This window comes from Dendrobates tinctorius, unplaced genomic scaffold (genome assembly GCF_039654945.1).
Source record: "Dendrobates tinctorius isolate UK_male_01 unplaced genomic scaffold, ASM3965494v1 ptg000107l, whole genome shotgun sequence".
NCBI lineage: Eukaryota > Metazoa > Chordata > Amphibia > Anura > Dendrobatidae > Dendrobates > Dendrobates tinctorius.
In genome coordinates, this window is record NW_027361775.1 from 9794560 (window position 1) to 9820274 (window position 25715).

At 43.2% G+C, this 25715-nt stretch overlaps 1 protein-coding gene across 3 annotated transcripts in view; it reads right to left on the minus strand.

The window, feature by feature from the left end:
- MCPH1 (microcephalin 1) overlaps positions 1–25715 on the minus strand; it is a 461844-nt gene that overhangs the window by 264500 nt on the left and 171629 nt on the right. For all 3 annotated transcript variants that reach the window (XM_073589174.1, XM_073589176.1, XM_073589175.1), the window contains exon 12: positions 24057–24134. In XM_073589174.1, coding sequence (XP_073445275.1) covers positions 24057–24134 — 78 coding nt within the window. The remainder of the gene's footprint in view (positions 1–24056; positions 24135–25715) is intronic.

Here is a 25715-nt window from a genome sequence, read left to right on the forward strand (position 1 = left end):
ATGAAGAAAATAAAAAGGTCAGTACTTGTTTAAAAAAATCAACAAAGATTTGCAAGTTCTCTCAGTCAGAAGAAAATATTACAGTTGTTTTAGGTATGCTGCCTGATGAAGTCCCTCTATGTAAAAACAAGCGCATATTCAATAAGTTAGACCAAGCTATACTGCACTTCAGAAAAGCACATAAAAGAGTAAAAAAAGTTTATGCAGCTTGTGTCAAAAGCTGCTGAGAAACGAAATTGGGTTAAATCTTCTAGTGTACAGAAAATTCACATTGTCAATCAGAAAGTAGTAAATGGAAAACAGGTTGACTTGAAACTACAAGCTGTCAGATCTTACAGACCCAAGATTCTTCTCAAATTATCAAAGCTGATGACATCCAGAAGTCTACACCGATAAACAAAAAATGTCAAAGTCAATATACCCAATTGATGATTAATGGGGCTTTAGTGCAAGATTCCCAACATATCAAAGTGAATGGCAGTTCCCCACCAAAATATAGGTTACACCTACATATATAGTGTTGGTTTTCTCCCCAGAAACCCTGGAAGATCACGCTAGTTTTTCCAGTGTTATTGTATCAGATAAAGAAAATACTGTTCCTTCCCTGAAATCGTCTTCTGATGGCAAAGAAAAGCATTCAGTGAACTATTATTCTAAAGGGAAAGATTGTACATTGCAAGATGCTTGACGTAAAAGAAGGCATGATTCAAAAAGATTATTTTCTAATGTCAGAAAAATGAGCTCTTCCCCTACCCAATCCATTTTTCAATGTTCAAATAAGAAATCACATAGAAAATCACATAGGGTTAAGGAGAACTTCCTGAAAGCAAAAAGAAGCCAAGAATCTGCATCTGTTCCAACAAAAGTTGCTAAAACTTTAGAATTGTTGCTGAAACAAATATCATAAATTAGGCAAAAACAGAGTGATACAGATTCCTTAAAATCCTTGCAAGACTATAAACTAATGTGCCAGAAAATGATGGCTGCTTTCATTAAAGCTTAGAAGAAACAACAATGCAGTCTGAATGACGTGATTGTGGACAGGAGACTGTTAAAAACAAATTAAAAACATCTTGAAAGTGTATCCTGAAACCTCAAGCTGTCAAAGGCTTTTTTGAATTGAAAATGGTTATGTAACCCCGACAATGTATTGAAAGCAGGATGCACTATATTGAAGGATGACCTACATGTTGTCAGTTTTATGGTATGATGGGTCCCTCTATGCAGAATTAGTTTCAGGAGAATCTGGGTATCAACAGCAATCATATCTTTATTCAGCCTTTTAAGAAAAACTGAAGCTTAGCACATTGAGTACTCTGGAGAGTCATTACTTTCCCAGTATCTACAAGCAATTAATGAAACAAATAGCTGCTACTATGTAATTCTGAAATACAAGACAGAACTGCAAGAATATGAACATGTGGTAAAACATAACTGTGACCATGCTAAATTTGCCCTTACTGTTCCTTTCAGCTGTGGATTACCGTATTTTTCAGACTATAAGACGCACCCCAATTTTCACAAGGAAAATAGGGAAAAAAATAATAACGTGTCAAATGGGGGTAAGTCTTACAGTCCGAATTCAGCTTACCTGTGAAGGGATCCGGCACAGGTGGAGGAGTGGTCACAAGGGTCATTCAGTGGTCCAGGCTGGTGCAGTGGTGGCGGCTCTGTGCTGGGGCAGGTGGGCTGTGCTGGGGCAGCTGGGCTGGGGCAGGTGGGCTGTGCTGGGGTAGCTGAGCTGTGCTGGGCTGGGGTAGCTGTGCTGGGGCAGTTGGGCTGTGCTGGGGCAGGTGGGCTCTGTGAGGTGAGGGTGCCGGCGGGCTGTGCTCCGGTGCAGGGGCGGCATTTCCTTGAAGCCCGGAGGCCCCCGCACATCCGTTGCTGACTGCTGCCATGTTGCGATGGCCTCCGGGAACATGGACTCCGGGAAGATGGCCGCCGGTCTGGGGACGGCACATGCGCAGGTTCAAATCTCGTCCCGAGATCTCGGGAGACGAGATCTTGTTGCCGAGATTTGAATCTCGGGACGAGATCTGAAACTGCGCATGCGTCGTCCCCGGACCGGCGTCCATCTTCCAGACATCCATGTTCCCAGAGGCCACCGCAACATGGCAGCAGCCAGCAACGGATATGCGGGGGGCCTCCAGGCTTCGAGGAAATGCCGGCGGAGCCCCCCACGGAGCACAGAAAGCCGCTACCCCTGCACCGGAGCACAACCCGCTGCCACCACCGCACCACAGAGCCCCGCTGCACCCGCACCAGCCATGGATGGATGTAAGTATATTGCGACCATAAGACGCACCCCCCAATTTCCCCAAAAATTTTGGGGGGAAAAAGTGTGTCTTAGGCTAGTTTCACACTTGCTTTTTTTTGCAGCGCGTTTTTCCCGCAAAAAAACGCATTAAAAAAACGCATACAAAAGCATACAACTGCTGCGTTTTTTTCAAGCATTTTTATGAGCATGCATGAAAAAAACGCAGCGTTTTTATGTGTTTGTAAGCATTTTTAGTGCGTTTTTACCGCGTTTGCGTTTTTTTTCCAACATTAGGTGGCCCCTCACACTAACCCAAACCAAGACTTTACTAACCCTAACCCTGACCCTGACCCTAACCCTAACCCTAACTAACCCTAACCCTAACTAACCCTAACCCTAACCCTTAACCAAACCATACTTAACCCTAACCCAAACCCTAAACCCTAACTAACCCTAACCCTAACCCTGACCCTAACCCTAACTAACCCTAACCCTAACCCTGACCCTAACCCTAACCTTAACCCTAACCCTAACTAACCCTGACCCTAACCCTTAACCAAACCATACTTAACCCTAACCCAAACCCTAAACCCTAACCAACCCTAACCCTAACCCTGACCCTAACCCTAACCCTAACTAACCCTAACCCTAACCCTGACCCTAACCCTAACCTTAACCCTAACCCTAACTAACCCTAACCCTAACCCTAACTAACCCTAACCCTGACCCTAACCCTTAACCAAACCATACTTAACCCTAACCCAAACCCTAAACCCTAACTAACCCTAACCCTAACTAACCCTAACCCTAACTAACCCTAACCCTAACTAACCCTAACCCTAACTAACCCTAACCCTAACCCTAACTAACCCTTAACCAAACCATACTTAACCCTAACCCAAACCCTAAACCCTAACTAACTCTAACCCTAACCCTAACTAACCCTAACCCTGACCCTAACCCTAACCTTAACCCTAACTAACCCTAACCCTGACCCTAACCCTTAACCAAACCATACTTAACCCTAACCCAAACCCTAAACCCTAACTAACCCTAACCCTAACCAACCCTAACCCTAACCCTGACCCTAACCTTAACCCTAACTAACCCTAACCCTAACTAACCCTAACCCTAACCCTGACCCTTAACCAAACCATACTTAACCCTAACCCAAACACTAAACCCTAACTAACCCTAACCCTAACTAACCCTAACCCTAACTAACCCTAACCCTGACCCTAACTAACCCTAACCCTAACCCTGACCCTAACCTTAACCCTAACCCTAACTAACCCTAACCCTAACTAACCCTAACCCTAACTAACCCTAACCCTGACCCTAACCCTTAACCAAACCATACTTAACCATAACCCTGACCCTAACCCTAACCCTGACCCTAACCCTTAACAAAACCATACTTAACCCTAACCCTGACCCTAACCCCAACCCTGACCCTGACCCTAACCCTAAACCCCTTTAACTAACCCTAACTCTAACCCAAACCCCTAAATTCCATGGTTAAAAAAAAAAAAACGCTTGTGCAAAAAAACGCATACATAAGCATGCCAATGCGCACATATGCGCACCCATAGGCTATAATGGCCATTTTTAGCGCAAAACGTGCGCATATGTGCGCATGCGCTTTTTTGCAGGGCCAAAAAATGCAACATGCTGCGTCTGGAAAATACCAACGCATACCCCAAAAAAACGCAGCGCATGAAAATCGCATACATGCGCATGGCAGCGCGCAGGTATGCGCACCCATGTTAAATATAGGGGAAAAAACGCATGCGCAGGTTAGCGTTTTTTTCCAGCGCTAAAAAACGCAAATGTGAAACCAGCCTTATGGTCCGAAAAATACGGTAAATATTGGAGACACAATAGATGATCAGATAGCCTTGCAAATAATTAATTTTGAGATAATAAGAGCATTTCTTAATTTTCATGTTTAGAATCCCGGAAAGAAGGAACATGCAGTCTTCCTCCTAGAAGTTATCTCTGCAAACATTGATTACATTAAGTCCTCAGCATCTACAAGCATTATGCTGTCACTTTTTACTATTGAACACTTACCATGTGATGCAAGCAAAGTTAGGGCTTTCAATGAGAGAAAAAAAATATAGTGGCACGGATCCTATGGGGCATTACTACATTAATACACTTGTGCTCTACATGTAATATTTTATAGGATAGCCTGCATTTTTTTTATAAAATAGGAGCCGACGATTAGAGAGATCATGCGTATAAACTAGGTCATCCACTTTGACAGTAGTCTACTCCCAAACAAAAAACCCCTACGTGTGTCTAGTTTGGAGCCAAAATGCATCAGTGATCCAATGGGAAGAGGAACAATATCTTTAATATACTCAATTGTTAACCCACCTCATGATGAGTAAAAATTTAAATTTATGATACAGTGGGAGGATGAGATGGGGATTTGATTTGCCACTAGACGATTTGAGATCTTGTTGTGTTACATTGTCCAAGAGAAGCCAACAATCGTCCCTTGTGGAGACCTCATTGAAGGTTCTCCACAGAACCAATTTCGTTCCAAATAAACTTAATAGTATATATTGAAATATAGCAACTGTATGCTTGCGAGACTTTGGTCTAGCGGGGACATGAAACACATCTGGTGTACTTGTCCAGCAGTCGCGGCTCTCTGTCATAGAGTAAAACTCATGGTGGATCAATTGATAGACAACACGAAAACCCACTTCACAGTATTCAGTTGGTCCTGCCATACATATTCCTCATGCATTGAATGCATAAGGAACGCTTTGAGACAAATTTTCCCACACCTCAATCCCCCCTTGTACGAAACATTTATAGCCTCCCCCAAAAGATTTCTCATTACAAAGGAGCGTGTCTCCTAGACTTGTAATGCACATACATGCAGTGCATGGGCTGACAAACCTTTCCCCATGGGGGGACTGTTATGAATGAGTCACCGAAGGAGGAAAAAACAAAAATACAAGCTAAGTCCAGAAAACCGGAGAGGTTGGTAGCTATCGGATTGCAGACCCCTGATCCTATCCACAACAACTAATAGTAGCCATGGGGGGTTCCTACGATGCCCTAGACCCCTCGATCACAGCCGGAGAACTAAATAGGCCTAAAGAAAGACAGGGGAAAACTAAACTGCCCCAGAGCAGACCCCAAAGCAATAGGCAGCCCCCAACATATAATGACGGTGAAGCAAGATGAAAATACTAACACAGACAGAAAGATAGGTTGAGCAAACGATGGGGCCCAAGCTAACTAAAAAGGACAGGATAGAAAACCTGCTGTCTGCAATCCGTAAAAAAAAACCCTAACAAAAAATGTCCCAACCGTCTGATAGGAAAAACAGGCCCTGAAGTCGCTAGGACTTCAAAATGACTATATCAGCACTCAGGTAAATTCTGAAGACAGAGCAAAGAGACAAACTGATCAGAGACAAAAATAGAACTCAGCACACCCCCGACCGGGGATGGCTGAACTCCAAAAAACAAGGAAAACAAAACAAAACTAATAAGTTCAATAGCAGAGCAAAAACTTATCTTTGGGAAGCAGGAATCAGACTGGTCTCCAAGAATCCAGCAGAGAAATCACCAGCGACTCAGAAGGGCGTCGGCTGCCTTATATCCAGTCAGAAGTTCCTGTTACCCAGTCATCATCTACAAGATCAGGTGTTTGGTAATCAGCCTCACTACCTTCCTTCACCAGAAGAGGGAGTTCATCAGACATCGACGGTGAAGGGGAAAATGAACTCACAACAGGGGACATTTTCTAAATGTATAATATGGGCTTCAGACACCCTGGCCAAAAATTGGACTGCCTGTTGATGCACAGAACACATTAACCCTGGTCATCTAGTGGCGGACAAGGAGGAGACATTGCTGAAGGCCTGAATAAACACTAGGCCCAATGTAAAGGAGCAAGTCTTCCACACTTGTAATGCCCATACATGTAGTGCATGGGCTGACAAACATTTACCCATGGGGGGTACATTTTTAAAAAATATACTATGGGCATCATAGACACCCTTGCCAAAAATTGGACCGCCTGTAGCAGCACAGAACAAATTAAGCCTGTTGATGTAGTGGTGGATAATGAGGAGACCTAATGAGAAATCATACTGAAATCAAACAAATAAAAAAAATTGGAATCCACCTATTAAAGAAAATAACAAAAGGGAGGGGCGAAAACAGGTTCATAGATATGAACCAAGAATGTGTCCAATGAGATATGTTTGTCCCTAGCAACAGCTCAGAGACAGGGATATAAAAAAAAATAGAGTGACTTTTGCAGCATGGAATACGTTGACCCTGGTGTTCTACTGGTTGTGGAGGATGAGAATGAGGATAAGGAGAAGGATAACAGCCAACAAACCGAATAATGAAGTGGATAGACATGTGTGATTGAGAAGAGGTGAGTGAGAATACACCTTCCCAACCAACCCCAAAAATAAATGGAGGTTAAGTTTCGATGTTTTAATTCGGTGGTGTACAGAAGTCTTGGCCAATCCAGCCCTTGTTCATTTTGATAAGAGTCAGCCTGTCAGCATTGTCACTTGACAGGCGGATGCGCTTATCTGTTATAATTCCACCAGCGGAACTAAAAACCCGCTCTGACAGAACGCTAGGAGCAGGGCAGGCCAGAACCTCCAAGGCATAGAGAGCCAGTTCATGCCACGTGTCCAGTTTGGATACCCAATAATTAAAAGGCACAGAGGAGGGGGGCGTGGCCTTGCAGCATGTGAGGAGGACGAGTTCCTGCAGAGTTCCCGCATGTCCTAGTTAATTACTGCTGCTAAATCCCCACAGCACAGCAGGTAATTACCTGTGGAGAGGCCCTGGGGACTGGTGGAGGTCGTAGGGCCATCGTGGGAGCATTCCTGGCGTGCAACATGCTGAAAAAAGGTCAAAAAAGGACTGCAGGAGAGATGGCCTCTGGTTCCCAAGATGGTGCTGCTGCTTCAGCACGTGCTTTGGCAGATGCAGAAGCTGATAGTGCAGCCAGAAATAGAGAAGTGGCCGCTCGTCTGCAGCGATTTGCCAGAGTGGAGGAAGTGGAGAAGGAATCTCTTCAAACAGCTGGAGAAGATCCAGGCACTGGAGAAGTTACAGAGAAGGGGGGGGATTTTTGAAGAGGGGGAGGAGGAGGCTGAGAGTGCTGGAGGGCAGAGGAACCAGGAGGCTCTGGCTAGCTGGGGAGAACTGGTGGAGCAAAATAAGAAACAGCTCAGCGCTGAAGCTGCAGGTTCCTGCTGAACCCACTATAAAAGACGTGTCGGTGGCTGTTATGCAATGTGGATCAGCCATTACTAATGTGCTCACTCAGCTGGGCTTTCTACAGGAGTCAATGCAGAATGTAAAATATGACCGCCACACAGTTAAGGACAGAACTGGGCAATTAGAAAAAAGAGTTGGTGTGGTGGAAAATACAGTCTCTAACTCTGCACAGCATAATAAGGAGCTCAAAAAAGATCTTGCTGCTGTATGGAATAAAACAGACGACCTGGAAAATAGGTCCAGGCGCAATAATGTCCGTATTGTCGGTGTCCCGGAGCGCTGCGAGGGCAAAAACCCTACTACTTTTATCAAAGCCTGGATAAAGGAAAAAGTTGGGCCAGACAATCTGACTCACTTGTATGCGGTGGAGCGCGCTCACAGGGTCCCGGCTCGTCCCCCTCCCCCTGGCCATCCACCAAGACCCATCCTGGCTAAAATACTTCACTACAGAGACAGGGACAGTATTCTTCAGTTCTCAAGAGACCACCCTGATCTAACTATTGATGGTTCTAGAGTTTCATTCTATCCGGATTTTTCACTGAAAGTGCAAAAAAATGAGAGCTCAATTTGTTGATATTAAAAAACGACTGAGGGCCCTTGACCTCAAGTACTCTATGATCTTTCCGGCCAAATTGCGGGTCGAAGTTGGGAAATCTCATTTTTTTCTGGAAGCTACAGAGGCAGCTGAATAGTTGGATCTGAACGAACAACATCTAAGAAGGGAGGTGGAGGACTGTGGTGAAGAAAATTGAATCTTTTGGACGTTCTGGACGTTTTGAGCTGTTCCTGTGTCTAGATGGTTGCTTTGTGCTGTGGGGCATTATCCTGAAATATGTGGGAGGCGACATAGGAACTAAAGCGCCTGGTATTTAGCTTTATACATTTTAAGGGGGATAACATTGTCCTTCTTTGTGATGGGCCAAATACAGTTGAGAGTTACGTTGGGATGTGTTATTAGGGGGAGGGAGGGAATGGGGGGGTGTTAGGTCCTTTGACAGGTGCACATATGTCCAAATGTATTTAGCTAAGATTAGTTGGATATTGTTGTTTAAATTTAAAAATACCAATTATGGGGGACGTTAAAATTCTTAGCTGGAATGTTAGAGGAATGAAATCCCCAGTAAAAAGACAGGCGATTTTTTCTTTTATTATGGACCGCAAACCAACTGTAATTTGCTTGCAAGAGACGCACCTTACACGTGAAAAACTCAATATTCTGGATAAAAGGTGGATATTGGCGGGATATCATTCTACATATTCCCAGTACTCTAGAGGTGTCAGTATACTAATTAGACGGGGTGCTCAATTTTTATGTAATCGGGTGGTGGTAGATGAAGAGGGGCGATTTGTTCTTTTGTATTGTACGTTGTCTGCGGTCACGATGGTACTCATATCTATATACACTCACTGGCCACTTTATTAGGTACACCATGCTAGTAACGGGTTGGACCCCCTTTTGCCTTCAGAACTGCCTCAATTCTTCGTGGCAGAGATTCAACAAGGTGCTGGAAGCATTCCTCAGAGATTTTAGACCATATTGACATGATGGCATCACACAGTTGGCGCAGATTTGTCGGCTGCACATCCCTGATGCGAATCTCCCGTTCCACCACATCCCAAAGATGCTCAATTGGATTGAGATCTGGTGACTGAGGAGGCCATTTGAGTACAGTGAACTCATTGTCATGTTCAAGAAACCAATCTGAGATGATTCGAGCTTTATGACATGGCGCATTATCCTGCTGAAAGTAGCCATCAGATGTTGGGTACATTGTGGTCATAAAGGGATGGACATGGTCAGCAACAATACTCAGGTAGGCTGTGGCGTTGCAACGATGCTCAATTGGTACCAAGGGGCCCAAAGAGTGCCAAGAAAAAATTCCCCACACCATGACACCACCACCACCAGCCTGAACCATTGATACAAGGCTGGATGGATCCATGCTTTCATGTTGTTTACGCCAAATTCTGACCCTACCATCCGAATGTCGCAGCAGAAATCGAGACTCATCAGACCAGGCAAGGTTTTTCCAATCTTCTACTGTCCAATTTCGATGAGCTTGTGCAAATTGTAGCCTCAGTTTCCTGTTCTTAGCTGAGAGGAGTGGTACCCAGTGTGGTCTTCTGCTGCTGTAGCCCATCTGCCTCAAAGTTCGACGCACTGTGCGTTCAGAGATGCTCTTCTGCCTACCTTGGTTGTAACGGGTGGCAATTTGAGTCACTGTTGCCTTTCTATCAGCTCGAACCAGTATGCCCATTCTCCTCTGACCTCTGGCATCAACAAGGCATTTCCGGCCACAGAACTGCCGCTCACTGGATTTTTTTTCTTTTTCGGACCATTCTCTGTAAACCCTAGAGATGGTTGTGCGTGAAAATCCCAGTAGATCAGCAGTTTCTGAAATACTCAGACCAGCCCTTCTGGCACCAACAATCATGCCACGTTCAAAGGCACTCAAATCACCTTTCTTCCCCATACTGATGCTCGGTTTGAACTGCAGGAGATTGTCTTGACCATGTCTACATGCCTAAATGCACTGAGTTGCCGCCATGTGATTGGCTGATTAGAAATTAAGTCTTAACACACAGTTGGACAGGTGTACCTAATAAAGTGGCCAGTGAGTGTATATTTCTCCGCCATACAGTAGCAAAATCATATATAAAATCCTAACTATTTTGAGAGATTTTCCAGGAGTCCCATATTTAGTGGTGGGTGATTTTAACAACATTTTGGATGCCCATTGGGATAGAGGTAATCATGCACCTATAAAACCGGAAGGCAACTGCACACCATTAGGGGCGCTCCTGCGCGAACTAGCCTTAACTGATTTGTGGAGATGCAGGACCCCTGGGGTATATTAGTACTCATGTTTCTCCTCTACTTTTTCCTCCTTGTCTCGTATCGACATGGCTCTGGGCGACGGTCTCATACTGGGGAAAATTATGAATGTTGAATATCTATCGAGGACAGTGTCGGACCATTCGCCCCTGTCTATTATAATTAAAGGAGATAATATGTCACGACATAGGCCGCTTTGGCGTTTAAATCCGTTTTGGCTACAACTAGTGGACAAGACTGATTAATTCACGTCTGAATTACAGGAATTTCTTGGGTTTAATGAGAACTCGGCCTCTAGTCCGGTGGTTTGGGAGTCTCTGAAGGCATATTTGCGTGGTATGTTCATACGTGAGATTTCAAAGATTAAGCCTAGTTCTAGAATTAAATCCAAACTTTTGCTCCAGGAACTGGAAGATGCATAGCGGGCTTTTTCAATACAGGTCACTACCAGTGTACAACAGAGACTTAAGGATGCTCAGTTGCGAGTGACCAAAATGTCTCTGGAAGTGGCAGCCCAGAAACGTACGTTCCAATTGACTCAATTCTTTGAAAATGCAGAAAGTGTGGGGCACCTACTCTCAGTTATAACGTCAGCACAAAAGGGGTCCTCGTTCATACCTGGGCTCAGTGGTGAAAATGGGACACTTGTTACTGATGTGCCGGGAATCCTGGGAATTTTGGGGGGCCTTCTTTACTAACTTGTATTCCTCTCATTCTGGGGCTTCCGCGGAAGATTTTGAGGATTTTTTAGGATTAGCTAAGCTCTCACAACTCTCTGACGCAAACAGAAATTTGCTGGACGAACCCCTGGGTTTGGATGAGCTTGAGGAGGCCTTGAGCACTATGTCTAATGGCAAGGCACCGGGGGTGGATGGCCTGCCAGTGGAAGTCTATAAAAAATATAAGTCGGTATTATTCCCACTGCTGCTGACTACACTTCATGATAGTCTTGGACTTGGGATCCTCCCGCCATCCATGCGGAAAGCTATTATTACTGTCTTACCGAAGAAAGATAAGGATCCAACCCTCCCTGCCTCGTACAGGCCAATTTCCCTTCTGACAGTAGACATCAAATTATTAGCAAAGGTACTGGCCACTCGTCTTTCGAAGGTAGTGGAATGTTTAGTACACCCGGATCAGACGGGATTTATGCCTCGTAAGTAAACGGCCCTTTCCATTGGCAAGAGTGCAGGCGAACGGATTGCTGTCTGGGCCCTTCCCTCTTCACAGGGGTAAGAGGCAGGGCTGCCCTCTATCTCTGCTGCTCTTTGCCCTGGCAGTGGAGCCATTGGCTTCGAGGATAAGACTAAACCCGGAAATTGAAGGATTTAGGTATGGGGCATTGGAGGAGAAAGTGGCTCTTTATGCAGATGATATTCTTTTGTTCTTAGCGGACCCTGACAGATCAATGAATAGTGAAATGTCACTTCTTACCTCATTTGGAGCTGTCTCGGGACTAGTTATAAACTGGGAAAAGTCTGCTATTCTCCCATTAGACCCAACTGTGGTCAGAGTTCCACAAGTGCCGGTAGTGTCGTGCCTTAAATACCTGGGTATTAATGTATCTAATAACATACCAGACTATGAGCGTTTAAATCTCTCACCGCTTGTAGCTAAGATTAAACAAAAGATTAAGCCATGGGCTAAGTTACATCTGTCAATGGTGGGGAGAGTGAATCTGTTGAAAATGGTGATTATGCCACAACTTTTGTATGTTCTTCATAACTCCCCGATTTGGCTTCCTCAAAACAAGGTTCTTTAAAATTAATGCACTATTCAGGGAACTTATTTGGCTAAAAAAAGGGTGCGAGGATCAAGTTAGAACACTTACAAAAGGGTAAGGAGGAGGGAGGGCTGGCATTGCCTAACCCTTGGTAATATTTTTTCTCGTCTCAGTGTCAGCATCTAGCAGGGGGATCGGAAAATGCATCTGTGTAGATGGGGGGAGGTCGAGGGATTCTCCAGTTTCTTGGGGGTCGGGGACCTCTATTGTCTAAGTTGGAGGCGAATAAATTCAGACCTTGGATAGCTAAACTTCCGACGGTAATGCTTATGGTTAAGGTGTGGGGTAAAATCAAAAGTTTAAGAGGAATTGCTTGGTTCACGAGGTATGGTCCCATATGGGATAATCCGCATTTGCCGCAATTGAGGACATTGAAAGGGTTCACGCAGTGGTGACGTGTGGGTATTTGGTGGCTTTCACAGCTGATAGATGGGGGGGGTCTTCAAATCATATGACCTGCGAAGAGATTTCCCACTTCCAACACTCTACATTCTATCAGTATTTACAGGTGAGGCATGCTTATACAATTCAGACTCGCATGCACCCTATTATTATACATCATGATGCTGTAATTAATAGGCTCAGTCTGCTGACATCCACGAGAGGATTGATTTCTTTTGTGTATAGGGAACTCCTTTCAAAGGCGCTATTAGGTCACCCGATAATGGTGCTAATGAAATGGGAACAACAAGTAGGTGGGATTTCGGCAGACCAATGGGAATCAATAATGCAAATGATCCCTAAGTTGTCCCTTAGTGAGCCCAATCGTCTGTCCCAACTATACATCCTCTACAGGGTTTATAGAACTCCAAAGTGGTTGTTTGATTTGGGTTTGAGACCGGATTCAAGATGCCCCAAATGTGCGCTTGACAATGCGGATATTCTACATATGCTCTGGACGTGTCCGTGCATACAGATATTTTGGATTATGGTTCTTAACTTAATATATGTAGCAACTGAGCAGGACATTCCCAGAGATCCCACTATCTGTGTACTGGAATGTGTGGAGGAGGTGAGGGGTGACGATCATCTACAAATATCAGTTGCTAGAATGCTCTTTATTGCTAGGAAACTAATAGCGTATCACTGGATCTCGGATAAAGTCCCCACGTGGAAAGAATATGTAAATAAGCTTAACCTTAAATTCTGCAGAGAGGCCATTTATCTTAAACGAGGAAGGCCGGCGATGTTTGAAAAAAATCAAGGCAGGATGGTTGAACATTCCAGGTTTATCGTCTGTATATTTGTTATCGTAATAACATGTTCATGATACTCTGAATATGATTTATGTGTACATTATCATACTATGTGCCTTAGGATGTGTGCCTTATCTATGTATGCTTTGTATCTAATTTTGGTATAACTTAGCATTGGACCAGGGAACGGGATGGGGGGGGGTGGTAGGGAATGTGGTAAGGAATGTGGGGTACTTAGAAATAAGTGATGTTATGTTTTAAAAATTTCAATAAAAAATATCTGATTAAAAAAAAAGAGAAAAGGCATAGAGGAATCTCGGCGGACATTTGTACGATCTACAAGGTACTCCCTGACCATCTTCCCAAACATTGCACTTCTTGTGACACCACCATGGGAGGGTCTGAGAAATCTGTCCCAGAACTTTGCCATTGTTCCCCTGCCTGTGCTGGATTGTACTTCTGTCTCTCTCGCTTGGACTCCTTGGCTGTACAACAAACTCTGACGTCTGCTGCCAGCGTTCTCACATGGGAATTTTTTTAAGTAATTCCACTACAAGGGCCCGTGGTACATCAAAATTTTTGTACACCTCTGCCTCTGGAAAAAGAGATTTAAAGTTTTCCTTGTAGCGTGGGCCTAGAAGTGTCACCAACCAGTAGAGTGTCCCTGAAAATTTTGATAATGTGAGGGTCCCGGGAAATGCAGCGCAACATAAAGTCAGCCATGCGTGCCAGACTACCAACAGGCAAGACTTCCGTGTCCTCAACAGGACTACTGAGAGTGTTGTCCTTCTCCTCCTCCTCCTCCCTGTCCTCAGGCGATCCCCGCTGAACAGACGGCATGACAGCTGTGCTTGTAGTACCGTCTATACTGCATGAAAGTAGCTCCTGTTATTCCTCCTCATTGTGTGATCTCACCTTGCCTCAGATCCGCCACCAAGTTCCGGCCATTGTCACACACGACCAGGCCTGGCTGTAGGTTCAGCGGTGTTGGCCAAATATCTGACTGCTCTTTCAGCGATGTCAACAACTCTTCTGCATTGTGTAGTTTATCACCTATGCAGACTAGCTTCAGCACAGCCTGTTGCCGCTTGGCTGAGAAAGTGCTGCAGTGCTTCTAGCTTCTGACTGATGTGTTAATTTCAGAGATGGAGGCTGAAGAAGAGGAGGAAGAGGTGCAGGAGCTGTAGACTGTGGGGGCAACCAAACTCACAATCTTAATGATTTAGAGATGATCTGCAAAGAGGAGTGGACCAAAACTGCTCCTGACATGTGCACAAACTTCATCATCAACTACAAAACACGTCTGACTGCTGTGCTTGCCAACAAGGGTTTTGCCACCAAGTATTAAGTCTTGTTTGCCAGAGGGATCAAATACTTGTTTCTCCCTGAAAATGCAAATAAGTTTGTATAATTTATACAATGTGATTTTCTGGATTTTATTTTTGATATTCTGTCTCTCAAGGTTAAAATTAACCTACCCTTAAAATTATAGACTGTTCATGTCTTTATCAGTGGGCACTTACAAAATCAGCAAAGGATCAAATAATTATTTCCCCACTGTATAAGAATTAATACTGGACAGTGATGATCACGATTGCAAGAAGGCATACATAGCGGTTGTCATGAGGAAGGAGCCAGATAAGACTCAAATGCTTTGACAAAAAAAAACCACTCTGTCCTGAAATCCTTATTTTTGCATTGTATTGAAAATCAGCAGCGCAAATTAAAATCCACCCTACCCTGGCATCTCTCCAAGAAGGTATACATCACATACAACATGTAGAGGAGATAGGTGTATCTCTCCCAAAACTTCTGTACACTATAATTCAGAGGTCTGCTGAGTGAGCCTGTCCTCAGCCCTTCTGTGTGAAGACTGACAGCTTATCAGCTCAGTGCTGCTGTATGTATATATTAATAGCCATGTAAAACACATGTGTTTTATAAGGAATTATTCTGCCATTTGTTTTATGTTTGCCTCTTAAGCTCCTGACTGCCAGTAACTAACTAAATTTGTAGTGATGAAATAATAATGTAACTATTAAAAGAGGCCCAAGAGTAGTGGAAAAGTAAAAATAACCCAGACTCATTTACTGGATCATTGTGCCTCCTTCGTTCTGCTAACGACTGGGCTCTTGGCACGTATGCTGGCAGCAGTACAAAGAAGCAACATCTGTCCGATACATGACAGGGTTTTTTTTAAGGGTATGTGCACACGTTGCGGATTGGTCTGCAGATTTTTCCACGTGGAATCCGCAGGTCAATATACCTGCATTTCATCTGCGGATTTCGCCTGCGTTTTGACACCTGCGGATTCCTATAATAGAATAGGTGTATAAACGCTGCGGAATCCGCACAAAGAATTGACATGCAGCAGAAAATAAACCACTGCGTTTCCGCACGGAATTTTCCGCAGCATATGCACAGCGGGTTTTGTTTTCCATAGGATAACATGGTACTGGACATCCCATGGAAAACTTCTGCGGATCCGCAGGGCCAAAGCCGCTGCGGATCCGCAGACGAATCCACAACGTGTGCACATACCCTAAATGTCACTTTTGCACCACTTTGGGCTCATTGATAAAGTACTTACAAGTAGTGTACATACAGTTTAATTATCTTTTCCATTATTACCCATAATTTTTTTGTTTTTATTAATCATCTCCTTAGAATTAACAAACAGCAACAACATCAAAGTCTACAATGATACTAACAGAAGGGGTAATATACACATGAAATATTTGAAACGTATTCATAATATACTATTGTAAGCAGCAAAAAGTTACAAATAAGATGAAATGGTTTACATGGTACATGTTTTCTCAATAGCAGATTATGGGCTAAATTAATGGAAAACAAAGCTCTGTTTAGGTTTTACTTTGATAAGGATTTTGGCTACTCTTTCCAAGTTTCTTGGGAAATAATAGGCTGAACCATTCATAGCATTACCATAATACAAGAGCCCATGGCATAAGCTCTCCGACGACTTTGTGGTTCTATTGTTTTGACCTTTACAAGCCATTAGGCTTTGTGGTTGTAGAGTTTTTCGGTTTTTAATGAATATCCTGCTGAGGTACTAGAGCTAATAACTGCATAACTATCTTAATAGCCAGTGATTAAGACTCCGTTTCATAATTTCCTTTCAGCTATAAACAACAGTGTAACTTTTCCTTTGTTAAAAAGGAGTCTGAAAAGTAGACATCAGTATTCACTAACTTTAGACAAGTTAATCCCCAAGATCAATCTTATTATACACAGCATATGTAAGCATGCAACCTTATAATAGGCTCAAATGTCATAAAAATAGAAGTAAACATTATCACCATTGCTTAAGGATAATGTGAAAGTTTGTCAGAAGTTTGATGCCTATGAAGAAGTGCTCCTTGTCACATATCAATCAATCCATGACAAAATTACATACTTAATAGTGGCCACAGGGCGGAATAAAACTTTTGTTTTATAAATTTGACCTCTCTTATTGAGATATTAAATTATTTGGTCTCTAATGAATTAATAGAAGTTAGGCCCAAGTGGATGTTATCAGACAGATATCACTGGGGGCGTGTACTTCTTTTACTTGTATGATGATGAGCAATCATGAGCAGGCACTTATACTCCAAGGAAAGAAGAACACCCCTCCACTATAGTTCAGAGCAGGTTTCTCACTGTGAAATGTAAATCACTGCTAATATTTCTGCAATGGAAAAGCAGGAAAAGAAAAGTTCAATTCCACTCTGCAGCCACTATTACATCTTGTGACCAGTTCAAAATCAACAATATGTTATACACTGCTCAAAAAAATAAAGGGAACACTTAAACAACAGAATATAACCAAGTAAATCAAACTTCTGTGAAATCAAACTGTCCACTTAGGAAGCAACACTGGTTGACAATCAATTTCACATGCTGTTGTGCAAATGAAATAGCCGACAGATGGAGAATATTGGCAATTATCAAGACACACTCAATAAAAGGAGTGATTCTGCAGGTGGGGACCACAGACCACATCTCAGTACCAATGCTTTCTGGCTGATGTTTTGATCAATTTTGAATGTTGGTTGTGCTTTTACACGTGTGGTAGCATGAGACGGACTCTACAACCCACAGAAGTGGCTCAGATAGTGCAGCTCATCCAGGATGGCACATCAATATGAGCTGAGGCAAGGTTTGCTGTGTCTCTGAGCGTAGTTTCCAGAGGCTGGAGGCGCTACCAAGAGACAGGCCAGTACACCAGGAGACATGGAGGGGGCCGTAGGAGGCCAACAACCCAGCAGCAGAACTGCTACCTCCGCCTTTGTGCAAGGAAGAACAGGAGAAGCACTGACAGAGCCTTGAAAAATGACCTCCAGCAGGCCACAAATGTGCATGTGTCTGCACAAACGGTTAGAAACCAACTCCATGAGGATGGTCTGAGTGCCCGACATCCACAGATGGGGGTTGTGCTCACAGCTCAACACCGTGCAGGACGCTTGGAATTTACCACAGAACACCAGGATTGGCAAATTCGCAACTGGCGCCCTGTGCTCTTCACAGACGAAAGCAGGTTCACACAGAGCACATGTGACAGACGTGACAGAGTCTGGAGACGCCATGGAGAGCGAACTGCTGCCTGCAACATCCTTCAGCATGACCGGTTTGGCAGTGGGTCAGTAATGGTGTGGGGTGGCATTTTTCTGGAGGGCCGCACAGCCCTCCATGTGCTCGCCAGAGGTAGCCTGACTGCCATTAGGTACCGAGATGAGATCCTCAGACCCCTTGTGAGACCATATGCTGGTGCGGTTGGCACCGGGTTCCTCCTAATGCAGGACAATGCCAGACCTCATGTAGCTGGAGTGTGTCAGCAGTTCCGGCAAGATGAATGCATTGAAGCTATGGACCGGCCTGCCTGTTCCCCAGACCTGAATCCGATAGAGCAAGTCTGGGACATCATGTCTCGCTCCATCCACCAACATCATGTTGCACCACAGACTATCCAGGAGTTGGCGGATGCTTTAGTCAAGGTCTGGGAGGAGATCCCTTAGGAGACCATCCGCTGCCTCATCAGGAGCATGCCCAGGCTTGTAGCGAGGTCATACAGGCACATGGAGGCCACACACTACTGAGCATCTTTTCCTTGTCATGAGGCATTTCCACTGAAGTTGGATCAGCCTGTAATTTGATTTTCTACTTTGATTTTGAGTATCATTCCAAATCCAGACCTCCATGGGATATTCATTTTGATTTACATTGATAATTTGTTATGTTTTATTGTTCTGAACACATTCCACTATGCAACGAATAAAAATTTGCGACTGGAATATTTCATTCAGAGATATCTAGGATGTGGTATTTTAGTGTTCCTTTTAGTTTTTTGAGCAGTGTACAGTATATAGCTATATTATGGGATAGGGATTGAAGAGCTGCTTAACACATTTTGTGCAATTTGCAATAGACCTTGTTTTCAAAATATGAGCTTAAAGTTTTTAACAAAAATGTTTCCTTCAGCCACATGGGCTGTAACCAGGGCTGTGGAGATGGTAAGCCAAACCTCAGACTCCTCAATTTCCCTGACTCCACAGGGCGATTCCTTGGTAACTAAAGTTACATTCACAAGCCAAAAACTGAGTTAATAATGGCTACAGACTGTTCTTTGAAGGCAGGCACAAAAATGAGTGAATGTATATTGTACATGAAACTATTCTCAATAGATTTCAACACAGTTTGATTTTTGAACAATACATATTAAATACAAAATACAGTGTTATTACTTGGTAACTTACGTTACACAAAAAGAAAAGGCAATTGTCCATATCATGAGACTGCCAAGTTTTCTGTTCTGGTAAACAGGGAAGAAGCACTATTTTTATTGCATTAAAACATCATAGTCCAAGCAACTTTAACAAATTTATTTTAAACCTCTCAAGTCAAATGCAAGTTTTTATTACAAGAAATGTAGGTAACTTACGTTACAACACAATATAGTAACTTATGTTACAAAAAAAGAATGTGTTCAACTTTGTCAGTGTTCATATTTGAGAAGGCAAACTGACTATTTAGACAAAACATAGGCTGCATGTGAATTCATTGGTTTGAACTACATATGTAGACTCAAATTTAGTATAAAAATGTAATCAAAGCAAAAGATAGACCAGCGGCGCTAGTGTATTATGATTGATTGTATTATTTTAAAAACGTAATCAATCAATATTCATACTTCAGTTGTCAACATTTTTGCAGAGTGGAAATTTTGATTTCAAAATATGACCGTTGATCAATTACATAATGTAGACTAAATTTAAATCTAGGCCTACATATGTGGTCCAGTCCAATGAATTTAGACACCGCTAATGAAGAACTTCAACAAGGATGTAAATTTGTGCTCACTGCTCATTTAACTTCTTGGCTAATCAGAAAATTCCCAAATGTCCCTAGGACCTTTTCAGGGGAGGATCAACCTTTCCTAAAATTTGACAGACATCATAATAAATTTCATCATCTTTAGATAGCCATTTCCAGGTATTTTTCTTTCCATAGAGTTCCATGGTTTTCACTTTCATCTCATTGCGTGCAACCTCAGTAACCACTCTACGATACTTTCTGCTATCATACATTACTTCAACCCAGTCGTCAACTTTGTATTCAGTATCAGGGTACTTGCAGTTATTAGAATTGTAATAGACCATGTTTTTAGTGGTTCTAAAGCCAAAAATTTGCCTGCAAAATACCCTATGGCATGAAATTTGGAAATATAATATTATAATATAATATATAGTAATAAATATAATATAAATGTATAATTATAATATAATATATTATAAAGTATAATACTTATAAAGTAAAATGAACATAAAATTATGATAGTATTTAATTATTTCAAAAAGCTGACTGCAAGGCTGAACTCACACGTGGCGTTTTTTTCGCGTTTCCGCGGCGGTTTTTACCGCACGATTTTGCCGCGAAAAATAAGCATCCCATGCATTCCTATGGGATTCCGCAATGCTGTGCTAATGCTGCGGTTTTTACCACGGCGGAATTGCTTCGCGATAAAAACCGCAGCATGCTTATTAATTTAGCGGAATCGCGGCGATCCTGCACCCATAGGAATGCATTGTTCTGCTTACTTTCCGCATGTGGCTGTGCACACCATGCGAAAAGTAAGCAGAACATTTGCGGATGGTACCCACGGTCCGGAGGAGAGGAGACTGTCCTCCGGGCTTTGGGTACCATCCCCCTGTAAAAAATAGAATTTAAAATAAAAAATATTGTTATTCTCACCTTCTGACGTCCCGCGCAGCCTTCCCGCCTCTCTCCACGCTCCCGGTCCCAGTAAGCCTTTGCGAGCGATGACGTCCGTTCTCACGGGATCGTGAAGTTTCGCGGTCATTCGCGCGACATCGCGATCCTGCGAGAACGGACGTCATCGCGGTAATTGACACAAAGGATTACTGGGACCGGGAGCGTGGAGAGAGGCGGGAAGGCGAGAATAACAATATTTTTTTTTTATTATTATTATTTACATTCAATCTTTTACTACTGATGCCGCATAGGCGGCCTCAATAGTAAAAAGTTGGTCACACTCGTCAAACACTATGCTTGACGAGTGTGACCAACCTGTCAATCAGTTCTCCAAGCAATGCTACAGATCGCTTGGAAAACGCTAGCAATTCTGCAAGCTAATTACGCTTGCAAAATGATAGTTTTTCAGCGGGAAAATCGTGGGAATTTAAAATGCGATTTTCCCACGGAATGGAATTCCGGAAGTCTCGCGGTAATTTCCACGAGAGTTCCGCTACGTGTGAACCCAGCCTAAGTGTTGTCCAAAAATTGAAAGGCAGGAAACTTACATTGAAAAGCTGAAGTAATTTGCGTTACAAAACTGATGGTAACTTACGTTACAAGGCTGATGATAACTTAGGTTACAATAAGTTTACTTCATACAGAAACTGTGAAACCTTTAGCAGCAACATGAAACTTAGTGAATAGTTAATACATTATGCGATATAAGCTAACCCCACCCAGACCATGCTCTCAGTATACAAATTCCATAGACAGTGAGGTGCTTATCACAGATGGGACCTTATCGGACTACTCGGGCAATGTTAAGGTACTGTCACACTTAGCGATTCACCAGCGATCCCGACCAGCGATATGAAGCGGTCAGGATCACTGGTGCATCGCTAAGTGGTCGCTAGTGAGCTGCCACACAGGCAGATCTCACCAGCGACATAGCAGTGGTCGGGGGTCGCTACTTACCTGTCAGACGAGGCGATCCTGACGTCCTCCCGCTCGCGTCCACGCGTCTCTCGTCGGCGCCACAGGAAGCGGACGACGAGAAATGGCCCAGGACATTCTCACGCGATCAGCGATAACCAGCGGGGGAACCGTCAGAGATAAGTATCAGACATAGCGATATCGCTAGCAATATTGCTATAACGTCACAAAACCAGTGACGTTATAGCGATATTGCTAGCGATATCGCTTAGTGTGACAGGCAATTTATCCTCTTAGTGATAAATCCTTCACAGTTAGTAAACAACAATACGCACTTTGACAAGTGACACATCCCTGAACTCTGCGCTTCAGCCTCTATCTCCTGCTGTCTTCAAACTACACAGCAAAAACCTGATGACAGATTCCCCTTTAACATAAAAACATGGCAGCCAAAACCACGCTCACCCACAGCCAAACAATTAAATTACTGGCTGGGTGGGGTTTCGGCTGCCGGCCATGACCTTTTTGTTTGGTTTTGGCCACTGGTGGGCATGGTTTTGGCTGCCAAATGTGGCAGATTTTATGTTAAATATGTGCTCAGCTGCTACTCTCCTCCTGTAGCCATGCTGTATGAACCAGGAAATATAGGCAGTGAAGATTATTCAAACTGAGAATTCCTGGTCTGACTGTCTGTAGTTGCTTTCTGTATGCTCCATCTCTGACCCTGTTTTATGATAGGCCAGTGTAACAAAGATGAAAAAAGAACACACCCCCTGAGAGGAATCGGATATCACCCATGTGATTCGGGAAAATGTTGATAATTTTATAAGCGCATAGCTCAGAAATGACTAGGTCTATTACAAAATGGAAAAATAAGCAAAAAACATGGTAATCTACTCTTCCGCACCTATCTCGGGATATAACCAGTTTAAAAAGGTAGAATGTCATGAAAGGTCAGGTCTGTGAAAACAAAATACCTGCTCTTTGCCTCTTCCTTCCTTAAAAGCTCTGACTTTACAAAAGGAAGAGGAGGGCATAAGAAAAGCAAAAACGTGCTGATATATTAACAAATTTGTCAAAAAGTTCTGGAACACTTTTTTCAGGAGCCAACTAAGCAAATGACATTTTAGGAAGAGAGAGTTTACTTTTGGGTCTTGGCAGATCAAAAAAATGTATGTGCTTTGAAATATTTTCTGTCTGCACAAAATGATTGCTCAGATCAAGCACTGGTGCTCGGTGCACCCTTGGTGAGGCGAAAAAAAAGTAGTGCACCTTCTCATCTAATTGTTTTGCATTTATCACAGCCCTCTATTTGTTAATTGGCAGATCTGACGTTGCATGAGCCACAGATGAGCGGAGATCGATGGACAACAAGTAGGTGCACTTAAAGGGAATCTGCCACCCTTTTTTTGCCCTATTGACTGCCGGCATTCTGTAATGCTGTAGATAAGCCCCCGATGTATCCCAAAAGAGAAGAAAAACACGTTATATTATACTCACCGAGGTGGGCGGTCCGGTCCGATGGGTGTCGCCGTCCAGTCCGGCGCCTCCCTTCTTCATGCGATGATGTCCTCTTCTCCCATCCTGTAATGGCTCTGACGCGAGCGCATTGCTCTGCCCTGTTGAGAGCAGAGCAGAATTCTGCAGTGCGCAGGCGCCAGACCTCTCCCGACGCCTGCGCACTGCAGGACTCTGCTCTGCCCTCAACAGGGCAGAGCAGTGCGCTCTCGCCGGAGCCATTACAGGATGGGAGAAGAGGACGTCACCGCATGAAGAAGGGAGGCGCCGGACGGGACGGTGACACCCATCGTACCGGACCGCCCACCTCGGTGAGTATAACATAATGTGTTTTTCTCTTTCAGGTTACATTGGAGGCTTATCTACAGCATTACAGAATGCTGTAGCTAAGCCCCCAATGTCTATGCCGGCAGCTAAAAGGCGAAAAAGGAGTGATAGATTCCCTTTAAATACTTGGCCATACTATGGATGCATTGAGCACCCAAGCTTGGTTTGAACAGTCATTTTGTGCTGAGAGAATCATACTTTAAAAGGACCACCACTCTTTCTCCATTTTCCTACACTTCTTTGTACTGACTGTGGAATAGAAATGCAAAGAACAGGGGGTTCCAATTAGAGATGAGCGAGTTTGTTCGGAAAACGATTGTCGAATTTGCCATATTCGTAACACATTGGTGCCCTATTCGTGCTGAATTTGTGTTTGATGATAGTTTCTAAACATATTCGCTCATCTCTTCTCCCTTTCACCCAAATGGCGTTTGGCGAATATTGCAAATACAGTGATCGCAATCCGAACTGAATATTGAAAAAGTTGCTCATCTCCAGTTAGAATACCAGCATTAGGAGATAGGGCTTTGGAATTTTAATTGTTTAGATACACCAAATTGTTGACTAGTAGTGTGAATTTCAGATTTGCATCATCTTCTAGAACTGCTTATTGTACTGAATATCAGAAGCAAATCACTTGGACAAAAATGCTTGGTAAATAAAATTGAAAACTTACAGGAGCTCCAGGAAAATGATCAGACAGCTCGTAGGGTTCCTCTGGAATCCAGTGCCCACGTTCTAGAGACCACAGCACCTTAATATTTAATAAAAAGAGCCATGAGTTAATGTATTTAATAACAGTTACACAAGTGTTTTTTTCAGGTTATAGCCATTTAAAAATGTGAGTGCTTTAAGACATCTATAAAGGTGCTTTAAGCCAGAGAGTCTGTAAAGACTAGTGATGAGCACAAGTGCTTGTAACTCGAGTTTGCCTAGGGTGCGCTTGTATGCTCCGAGTATCGTGGATGCTCGAGTGACATGTTTGAGTCCTCGTGGCCGCATGTTTCGAGGCTGTTCGACAGCCATAAAACATGTGGATTGCCTGACAAACACGGGCAATCCCCGCACAGTTTTTGGTGATCTAACGGCGAAACATGCGGCTGCTAGGACGCTAACCTCTCACTCGAGCACTCGCGCTACTCCGTGCCTACTGAGTGCGTAGTCGAGCACCCTTGGCAAACTCGAGTAATGAGCACTTGCGCTCATCACTAGAAAGAACTCATTCAGATGGCCGTGTTTCACGTATTGTTAGCTCCATATATATTTGGACAGAGAAAACATTTTTCTAATTTTGGTCCTAGACATTACCACAATGAATTTTAAACAAAACAATTCAGATGCAGTTGAAGTTCAGACTTTCAGCTTTCATTTGAGCGTATCCACATTAAAATTGGATGAAGGGTTTAGGAGTTTCAGCTCCTTAACATGTGCCACCCTGTTTTTAAAGGGACCAAAAGTAATTGGACAGATTAAATAATTGTAAATAAAATGTTCATTTCTAGTACTTGGTTGAAAACCCTTTGTTGGCAATGACTGCCTGAAGTCTTGAACTCATGGACATCACCAGACACTGTGTTTCCTCCTTTTTGATGCTTTTCCAGTCCTTTTTGCAGCTTAAGGATGGCTTGTTTCACCTGCATGGAGAGCTCCTTTGACCGCCATGTTTCCTTCACAGCAAAACCTTCCAAATGCAAGCACCACACCTCAAATCAACGCCAGGCCTTTTATCTGCTTAATTGAGAATGACACAACGAAGAGATTGCCCACACCTGTCCATGAAATAGCCTTGGAGTCAATTGTCCAATTACTTTTGGTCCCTTTAAAAACAGGGTGGCACATGTTAAGGAGCTGAAACTCCTAAACCCTTCATCTAATTTTAATGAGGATACCCTCAAATGAAAGGTGAAAGTCTGAACCTCAACTGCATCTGAATTGTTTGTCTAAAATTAGAACCAAAATTAGAAAAATGTTGTCTCTGTCCAAATATATATGGACCTAACTATATGTGTTCTATCAGTATTTTTCACATGTACACAATTTAAATCTATGGTGCTATTCTTATGTATGTGCTTTTTCCTGGACCGAGTATCCATGCAAAAATCATAGAGACATGTCCGTTATTTTTCTAGTAGCATGGATGAAAACTGACAAAGCAAGTCAATGTGTTGATGAAAAACATGTACAGCACATGGATAATATCTGTGTGCAATCCGTGAGCTGTCCATGTTTAACATTTCAGAGGATAGAAGCTTTGTAATTTATTCATCCATAAGTGAAAAACTGTACCATTTTTTAAAAACCCTGATGTCTTAATGAGGCCTAAGACTTAACTAAA